The sequence below is a fragment of the Manduca sexta genome, chromosome 19 (assembly GCF_014839805.1).
Source record: "Manduca sexta isolate Smith_Timp_Sample1 chromosome 19, JHU_Msex_v1.0, whole genome shotgun sequence".
NCBI classification, from domain to species: Eukaryota; Metazoa; Arthropoda; class Insecta; order Lepidoptera; family Sphingidae; genus Manduca; species Manduca sexta.
This window is the reverse complement of record NC_051133.1, coordinates 4,126,664-4,137,282: the sequence shown is the minus strand read 5'-3', so window position 1 is coordinate 4,137,282 and position 10,619 is coordinate 4,126,664. Positions and strand designations below refer to the sequence as shown.

Genomic DNA, 10,619 nt, shown 5'->3' with positions numbered 1-10,619 from the left:
CTCGACACACTTACGTGGGCGGGTTTTAACAACTTGTATTGTCACTATACGGGTGGATATAAAATATATCCCACCGGATATAAAATATATCCCACCACCAACATGCATACATACTTATGTATTTCAGACGAAAATATACCATAAATATTACAATTTCCATTTCAAATAGAGATCATATCTTTCATCAATAGAATCAACGATATAAAATCAAACTCAAAAACAAAAGAGAATTCAAATGTCCTACAATGTAGAAAAGAACAAATTCAATAATTTCGAATCGCACACAAACGATTCGCTTAAAACTCTTTCATGCAATCATAATGCCAATTATGACTATACAAAGCGTAACTGGATGAATCAAAAACGTATGTTGCGTGCGGTGCCGTCACGCGATGAAAGTGAAAATATTTTTGTTTGTTATGAACGTAGAACTTACGAAGGTATTTTGAAATAATTTTAGATGTGGTTAGCGGTGCGAGTGATGTGGTTGTCTATATCATAAGAAGCTTGGGGAAAATTATATATTACGGATTGACATGGTACATACATACACACATACACGCCGTTTATTCGCGGAGGAAGTTGTCGGAAGCGCTACAGATGCAGCCTAATTTTCCCCATGGGTATGACGTCCCATGTGGTTATAGAAGGCGAGTTTATCGCCATTTTGGGCACGGATTCCAGGTTCCGGGCTGATACTGAGTAGAAAATCCTAATACCACTTTACCCTACTCGGGGATCGAACCCGAGACCTCGGCACTGCAATTGATGAAACCGCCATACAGTACGAAGACTTGTTTTTTAGAAATCGAATCTACGATAAAGAAGTATACATTATAATAGCATAAGCTTAATACAATTACGAGGAAAGATCTAACAAATTCCTGGCACCAACTCGTTATTCGCATTACAAATAAATACCGAAAGCTTTACTGAGGATGACATCATTTAATGTCTATTTATATAAAAAGTAGAGACTGACTTAACAATAAAACCTTAATAACGTCAACTTGCTTAAGAACTAAATAATTTGATTTGAAAATTGCTAATGTCATTTGGTTGATCGTTTGAGGAACTTCGGTGTTTTAGTAACTTTTTGTGATAATAAAATTAATGGACATTTTCCAATTTTAGATGTCATTTTCAAATTCATCATTGGTTTTGGACATAATTGAAGTTATGATCATTATCGGTGACTCATTAATGGCAGGTGTATTGGTGTCATGACTAAAAACTACAATCTTTATAATAATTTGCAATTGTAAACTTGTAATTTTTGATACAAAAATACGTGCCATCTTTAAAAACCTAGACTTCATCATACCATTCTCCAACTATCACCATTTTAGTCTTATCTTCAAAGATAGTAAAATCATCAAACACTGTTCTAGTATCATGTGTAACATACTTAACGTACCTTCAAGTAATCTACTTGCTCGTTCCCCTGCTTTCTACCAACCACTTCTTTATTGCCTTTATGTAAAACAAAAAGCGCAACTTTAATTTTTCTAACATATTGGCGGTGGCGGTTAGGACGCTCGTCTAACATCGAACACGACCGCAAATGGGCCAAACTCTAGAACAGATTAAAACTTGTGATGAATCGCTATTTTCGTTTGCGGCACTCAAACTTTCCTATACGAGGAATTTACTTTATGTGTGAAAATGTAAATACGTCTAGAACTTCGACGCTTGCTAAGGAAATCTCACTACGAGTGTTGACAGAGTCTTGTCGGCTTTTCCTAGTGGATTATTTGAAGGATTTACTTAATGCTGTGTGTTTGCTTGTGCAAAGGATTAACGGTGAGGCAACGTTTGCCGAAACGATTACAACACGCCAGGTTTCATCCATCGCTGTTTTGCAGGCTAATGCGAATTTAGTTCGCGGTTTACGCTCGGAATGATTAATGAATTCATTGATAGCCCGACTAAATTGAATGGGCAAACATATTGGTAGCTGTAGGTCAGGGGTTATAATATTCGAGATCACTGATATTCTCTTGATGATAAATTCAAAAACATCGAAGTCATTAGTTAAGTAATCTAAATAATCATTTATTATACTCATTTTTGCTTACTTTAAAGTGTTATATGATGCATATTTAATGGCATGTTTCATAAAGTTGATTACACTTGGTTATTTGATAATTAATTATGGATACGTAAGGCTTCTGTGGAAGTTCTCAATTATAGCGCAACGGATATAATTAGCTTTATGTAACTGAGTATGATTATTGTCTTCCTGTGTATTAAAAGTTACAGCAAACCTTATTTTTGTTGTTCATTCATTAAATTGCGTTATTATCTCGGTTTCAACATGTTCAATTATAGCTTATATATGTTCTACCACCGCTGTAACTCCTGCAGAATGGTGGAGTAAATCGTGCAGCAATTGACACCAATTAATCTTCAAGCCCCAATAAAGACATGAACTGTAAAGCAATAACTGCCAACAAGGCAATGGACAGTTTAACAACGCAGTAACTTCAACAATAGAAACCAAAATTAGGACAAGGCAGATCAATCTCTTCGCGTCTTAATATACGACGCAAACAGCCCCATTATGTGGTTACTCCATTCCAGTTTTACTGACGTTTAACGGATTCTTAGCAATAAAATTCTCGCTGATTTAAAACTAACAGCTGATTCTCTATAAACATGTCGTTAAATTTGGGTATTCTAATAATGAGGATATTACTCATAAAATATAATTTTAAAAGAAGTAGTATGTGGGTATAATTTCCTGGAAAGTGAAAACTAAAGCGTAATAAATTCCATGTAACCATTTATCGTCGAAACTATTTGTATTCTAAAATTTTATAAATAGCGAATCGCTTATATGAATTCCAATTTCCATCGTAGGTGTACTAAACGAATGAAAACACAAATGATTTCTAGTATGTCATCTGATGGCCACGTATTTTATGCCTATACATACATAGTACATTACAAAAGTATGCATTAAATGGACATACATTTAATTAAACATTATTGAATCTGTGCACCCTAAATAGCCACAGATTAAATTAAAAATGGAATATATTTTCAAACATGACAAATCCGTTCGATATTCAAAAATGAGTGACTAATTTCACAAAATTCCAAATCACGTAGCGTTATTAAAAATATCGAATCGTCCATTACTGGTAAGCATGGTATCATCTCTTTGTAACTACGCCGCCACGTCAAGTTCTAATTGATGCTGTCAGTTCTATACAATACGACTTAGTAACAATTTGATGCTCCCCTGGGAACGAGCTGGGCTTATTCGATTAAACAGTTTTTACTTTGTTCGCTTTCTTGTACCCATTTAATATGATATGAAGTAAGAAAGGGCGAATTGGGAAATCTATTTTCGTTTAGGCTGGTCCCATGTCGTTTGTTTTAAGGCTGTTCACTGGAATTGAGACGGTTATAAGAATAATGAAAATATAAACACTAACAGATAAATATCTTTATTTCATGCTCAAAATCGTTTTTTTTTTTTTTCATTTTTTTATGTTCATCTGTTATAATGTTCCCAAATAAACATTCAGAGAAAGAATATAAGGCTATTGAATATTACTTTATTATATTTATATTGTATCAATTTAAATGTATTTACATTTTAATATAAAAATTCTAAATGAAATACTATTTTCTATACTCTATAACCAAATACATTTTACATCGATCTTCATAAGTCAGTCTCAGTGGTTAAAACTAACTAGTAGCAAATATTTCTTTTGAAACTGGTAATGTTTTAAAGAGAGATAAATTCTTCGCATTTTAAAGTAAAAAATAGTTTATTTAAAAAACTCATTCCATCAATCTTACGTAGTGTTTATTAACTATAAATAATATGTTTTGACTTGATTTTTCAATTTTATTTATCGACTAATTTTACAACTTTTAGCCAAATTAAACTCATAAATAATGCAGATGTATTTATTTACGCCGTTACTAATTTTGTTTCATTTAGTTTCGTACATTTTTCATGAATACACAATTATAGTTAAGTAGACTGTCAAAATGCAAAATAATTTAAGATTTCATTGTTTATTTTTCATAAATATTTATTGACTAAAAATGTACTTATTCGTCTTGATATCACTGATCTAAACCTTATGTGCGCCCTTGATATTTTTAAACATATTGATTAGATAGTCACATATTAGCTACCTTTTAAGAGGACCATAAAACAACTTGTCATAAATATATCATAACTTTATTCACTAGCCGTTAATAGACTAAAGATATAGCCATAAATGGAAGCATCATGAAATTGGCTTTAAAATCCGATCCGAACTAAAACTTTGTTACAAAGCACTTAATAAGGAAAAAACTGGAATGGCCAATCAATAGTTACTGCATATTGCCAGGAGGCATTGAAGACTGTTTTTCGATTTGCGATAAATCCCGCGTTTAATTGTCCGACAAATAGGGGATTATACATTTGGGATTACGATTTTTTCTTTTAACTATTACATTGCCTAAACTATTTTCTCAGAAAACTTGTTGAGAAATCTTTTCTTGCTGTAAGCGTTCAAAGAGAAAGAGGAATTTATTTTTCAAGTGATACTATTCAAGCTTTTTTATGTCTAAAACAGTTCGCTAAATTATTTTAATCTAGTTATTTTAATGTTCATTATAAAGCATACTAACATCATGGATTCTATTTAATATTTATTATTCGCGTGCAAAGCCAGGTGGCACTGCATTTACATTTGAAATAAATAAATTACAAAGTCATAAATTCATAACATTGACCATTACCAACTTTGCCTTTGAACCGTGCAAAACATTTTATGCGCTCTATAATTTTGCCGTGTTTATGTTAAAACCAAATTAATAAGGACGTTAAATACGTGTTTAACTCAGCATGACTTCCATACAAAGGAATATCTTGTTTCCAAACATCGGTCATATAATTTTATAACGCTTCCTTATAGTGTTTGAAAAAAGAATGTGCTCAAAATAAACGTTTTTAAAATTCTTTTTTTAAATTTGAAATATTAACGATCGTTAAAATATGTGTTCGGTGATTTTAATCCGGACATGAGTGATATCAAACACGTTTAAGCCGAAACAGATTATGTCCTGTGTAACTATCGTAAACTAATAAAATTTTACGGGCTTTAAATTTTACAATATCACCTGCTATTCGAATGTTAGGATTAGGCTTTAGTTCGGAGTTGTAGTTATGGCTAAGAATTATGTAATAGGTAATACAATGTATGTTTAACTGGAATGTCCAATCGTAAAATGGATATATTGAATGGATTCGATTCACGTACGGTGTATTGTGTTCGCAAATATTTGTTTCGGGTCCCGTTCGTGTGGGACCGAAAGTCCGCACCTAGTGATCTCGATACAAGAACTGTATTTGGGTGTGTATTTTCGTTTGAATATTTTTATTTATTCAAAGTAAATAGGACATGATTACAAGTCAACATGTGGACGTATTTATAATTTACTTCATATAACTTAACGACCTATTTTTTAGTCATGACGAATATTTCTTAAACATTTAAGTCACTCATAAGAATAATTTCCTTTAACGATCAGTGGTAGGTACTTAAACACAAAGCACCATAAAAAATGGAGACCTACCGCTTAGCGTTCTAAATATAAGGGACCCACGTATTAAAATCTCTCTGTAGACACAAACTACGACGAACGATATAAAATAAACAAAATGTTCATCATAATATAAAGGAGTTTACACACATAACGACATAACGCAGCGTGTCGCCGCATGACAAATTCATAATCGCCACGGCCGGCGATGCATCGCACCGATGTATTTACCGAGGAATTTATATGCGTCTAATAATTCCATTCAATCCGCCATAGACAATGGAAACTACTAGAAACAGCAGACTAAAATGGCGGTTGAAAATGGCCGCCTAAAGCTACGTTCATTAGGACGCGAAAAAATTCGCAACAATATTTAAAATAGATTAGGTTTAATGATCGACAAAAATACAAGGAAAAAACGTTCTTAAGATCAGGTAATTTGAAAATGATGCGAAGATAGTCGAAAGTGGTAGCGATATAAAAATGTTAATGACCACGGCATAGGGAGATTGATGGATGCAAAACAATGTGTAAAGGTGGCAGAATATTGCTATTATATTTTGAAACTTGCAATATCGTTTGCAAATTCAGGCTTATTTTATGGAAAAGTCTTATTCGATATATAATTTTAAAACACTAGATTATGCAAAATTTCATTATCAACTGCGAAAGATTTATTTTTTTAATATAGCGCTATGTACTTATTATATTTAAATATAGAATCAAATTTAAACGATTGCAGTCTTTTCTATACACTGCGCGCTCTACAAACACTCAAAATGTCTCAATTAAGCCCGAAGCACGCATGAGTTTCAAATGCGATTTTTATGATTACTTTTATGCCCCTTACCGCATTACTGAATAATTATTCCCAATATTTACTGTTCTTTATAAATATAAATTTTACAACCACGCATTTCTGTTTGTTCGAGAATTAATTAAAATATTGATATTTTACAAAACGCTTTATTGATATTTTTTTGTTGGAGCATTAAAGATCGTATTTGAATCCCTTTTATGTTTAATGAAAGTATTTTTTGTACGTTTTCATTCGACTTTTGCGTCCGACGATATGTCGTGGGAGTTGATTGGCTTTTATTGCAACCTGTCACTGACGGACAAACAAATCGAGTGTATTAATTTATATTATTTATTTTTGATAAGATTATATTGTTTTAGGGCTCCATTAAGCAGTATTTCGTATGAGTTTTGCGATGATCATAAAATTACAATACATCATACGTATCAAAAATTTACGATTTTCAGCAGTTTGTACGGACATTAACTTTTTTTGTTTTTTTTTTAATAAAAAGTATTTATCAAGCTGGGTGAAATTTGATTTCTCAAATTCGGTTCTCGCAATGGAATAAATGTTTGCGTTCGTGCATGCATGTAATTATAACGTCTATGAACATAAACCAGTTAGCAAAGTTATGTAGTGGCTTAGAATTATTATATCTTGTATATTGTTAGATATATGGCAAATTAAATGTCCAAAAATTATATAAGACTGAGTAATTAAATTCTCTTAGCTTACTTTTTACTTTTACTCCTCCTCCTTGCATCGATTCCCCAATGCTGGGGGTCGTGAGTCATTAGGGAAACAGTCCTTCGCGCACGATGTTTTGCCATCTGGTTCGGTTTTTGGCGACACGAACCGCTTTAGCCACATTCATGTTGAGTGTGGTGCGGACCTGATCGGTCCAGCGCATTGGATTCCTGCCTCTCGACCTCTTGCCCTCCATTCGTCCAGTGATTATCAATTTTTGGAGGTTATCACCTGGTTTGCGGGCGATATGGCCAAAAAACTCAAGGATTTTCCTCAGGCAAATTTTGGAGAGCCTAGGTTTCTTGTCAAGCTTGAGTTCTTCTAAGATAGAGAGGTTGGTCCTGAATGCCGTCCACGGAATTTGGAGCATCTTCCTCCAGCACCACATTTCAAAGGCATCTACACGCTGGCGGTCTCTAGCTTTTAGTGTCCATGTCTCTGCCCCGTATAGGAAGATAGAGAAGACTAGAGCACTCACCAGTGCCACTTTTGTCTTGTTTCTGATGCTCCGGTCCCTCCATATCTTGTCGAGCTGAGACATTGCAGCTTTAGCCATTCCAATTCTCCTGCGGACTTCACCTTCGCTAGATCCATTGTTATTAATGCTAGAGCCCAGGTAAATGAGGTGGTCAACGGTTTCTAGTTTGAGTATCCCATTAAATTCCAGTTTAGAAGCACGATCCACTACCATGATCTTTGTTTTTGAGCGATTTATAGTCAGTCGCATCTCCAAGCTATGTTGCTCCATTTTATTCAACAGGTTGTACATTTCAGTTTCGTTGGATGCGAAAAGAATAGTGTCGTCGGCGTAGCGTTAATTTAGTATTTTTGTGCCGTTAACAGTTATTTTACCACTCCAATCTTCACAGATCTGACGTATGATATATTCTCCATAGATATTAAAAAGAATAGGGGACACGATGCATCCTTGGCGAACACCTTTGCCAAACGGGAAGGTTTTCGAAGTTGTCTTGTCGATTTTCACTGTCCCTTGACTGTCATAGTATAGACCCTGAAGCACTCCAACTATATGTTTTGGGACTCCCATCTCCAGAAGGACTGACCAAAGAAGCTTCCAGTCCACACAGTCAAATGCTTTGTTATAGTCGATAAAACACATGATGAAAGGTGCATTGAGTTCGTAAGATTTTTCTATGAGTTGCCTAACATTCAATATCTGTTCACGTGTTCACTTTCCCTTGACGAAGCCCGCTTGTTCTTGCGGGATTTGCCAATCAAGGAAGTGCCTCAGCCTTTTGTTTATAATGTGGAGCAAGATTTTGCTGGCATGGGATATGAGGGCAAGTGTGCGATAATTTTCACATTTTTGGATGGATCCTTTCTTGTGCAAAGGGAGAATGATAGATTTTGACCAGTCTTTAGGCCACTTGCCTGTTGTCCATACAGCGTTGCAAATGTCATGCATTTTATTAATTCCAACTTCCCCCAAGGTTTTGAGTATTTCTGCCGTTATTTCATCTGGTCCAGGAGCTTTTCTGTTCTTTAAAGAAGCTATGGCCGAAACAATTTCAGGTTTTTGTATAGGTCTACACAGTACTCACGCCAACGGTCAGCCACTTTCTCAAGCTCATGAATGAGATTCCCATCTTTATCTTCGATCATCCATGATTTCGGCTTAAATTGTTTTGATAGAAGCCGGACTTTTTTGAAGAGATCAGCAGTTTGCATTTTGTTCGCGTGCAATTCAACATCTCGGCACAAGTTCAAAATAAAATTGTTCTTATCTTGGCGGCTGCTCTTTTTTATAAATTTGCAAAGTTCGGTGTATCTTGCTATGGTCTCATCGTTCATAAAACCTTTGCACTTCAGGTCTTTTCGTTCCTGCACTAGTTCCCAGGTATTAGTAGATAGCCATATGTTGGTCTTAGGCTCCTTTCTAGAAGGCTGACATTTTTCTAGGGAATCAAGCACAGTGGACTTGAATTCTTTCCACTGTGCATTTGGTTCAGTGCAACTCTGACTTTTTTCCAACAGTTTAGCTTCTACCATCTCTCTGAAAGTGGAATGCTTCATTGGGTCAATCTGTCTTGGTTTGGGTCGCGAAACTTTACGTATGTTTTTGAAACGTAGACCAAACCATGCCACTAATAGGTTGTGATCGGAGTGACAATCTGCACCAGGGAAGGTCTTTACGTTTGATACAGATGATCGCCAGCGAGCGTCAATTAGGATGTAGTCAATTTGGTTTCTATAACGATCACCTGGGGATTTCCAGGTGTAAGTACGGCGTGGATGATGTTGGAAGTAAGTGTTCATTATGCTTAGTTTCTTATCAATACATATCTAGTAGTTTTTCTCCGCGTGTACTCCTCACGCCTAAACCAAACTTGCCAACAACATTCCTTAAGTGCTCGTCTGATGATGTGTTCCCAATTTTCGCATTCCAGTCACCAAGAATCATAGTGACTTCCCTGTTTGGTATTGCTTTAAGTGCGTCTAGTAAGAAGCCATAAAATTTGTCGCTTACTTCTTCTTTGGACTCCTCCGTAGGAGCATAAACCTGGATCAAATTTAGGATGCACGGCTTGGTGTTCAACTTAAGTGTTATAATCCTGTCACTTACGGCATTGTAACCTAGAACATGTTTGTCAACATGTGGCGGTAAGACGAACGCGACTCCACTTCTGCTCTCGTTTTCGGGACCACAGAAGTACATAGTGTTCCCAGAAGCAGTCTTGAAATGACCTTGGCTGCGCATGTGCGTTTCGCTTAAGCCTAGTATTGACAGATGGTGATGTTTCATTTCTTTTTCAACAATTTGTAACTTTCCAGTTCCCAGCAGCCCTCTCACATTCCATGTGCCTATTCTGTGTTGCAGACGTATAGAGATCTTCTGTGAGGGTTGCGAGGCGTCGCCACTTCTTAAGATTTTTTTACTGTTTGTCATTTGATCAGTCGTATTATCTTCGGTAACCAATTTCACACTGGCCGGCCCGGGTACCGGTAAGCGCCGAGCGTCAGTCGGATCACATGACATACTACATTCCTTGCTATTACTTGATTCCATGATGAATGATTATGATAATTAATGATTCCAAAATGATTTACTTTTACTAATCTAATATATTGTTACAACGCCGCACATGCCAAGCAAAGCCAGCCATGCAGCCACGTGTTAAGCCAAGCCACAGCCACAGCCACAGCCACAGCCACAGCCACAGCTACAGCCACAGCCACAGCCACAGCCACAGCCACTGCCACAGCCACAGCCACAGCCACAGCCACAGCCACAGCCACAGCCACAGCCACAGCCACAGCCACAGCCACAGCCACAGCCACAGCCACAGCCACAGCCACAGCCACAGCCACAGCCACAGCCACAGCCACAGCCACAGCCACAGCCACAGCCACAGCCACAGCCACAGCCACAGCCACAGCCACAGCCACAGCCACAGCCACAGCCACAGCCACAGCCACAGCCACAGCCACAGCCACAGCCACAGCCACAGCCACAGCCACAGCCACAGCCACAGCCACAGCCACAGCCACA

General features: G+C 36.5%; 1 protein-coding gene across 1 annotated transcript; it reads right to left on the bottom strand.

The window, feature by feature from the left end:
* Positions 1 to 7,128: 7,128 nt before the first annotated feature.
* Positions 7,129 to 10,130, bottom strand: LOC115454867 (LINE-1 retrotransposable element ORF2 protein). The gene is given in 3 exon segments (XM_030183576.2): positions 7,129 to 8,641; positions 8,644 to 9,410; positions 9,412 to 10,130. Coding segments are annotated over 3 exon segments (2,949 nt in total). The 5' UTR covers positions 10,107 to 10,130; the 3' UTR covers positions 7,129 to 7,154.
* Positions 10,131 to 10,619: the final 489 nt, after the last annotated feature.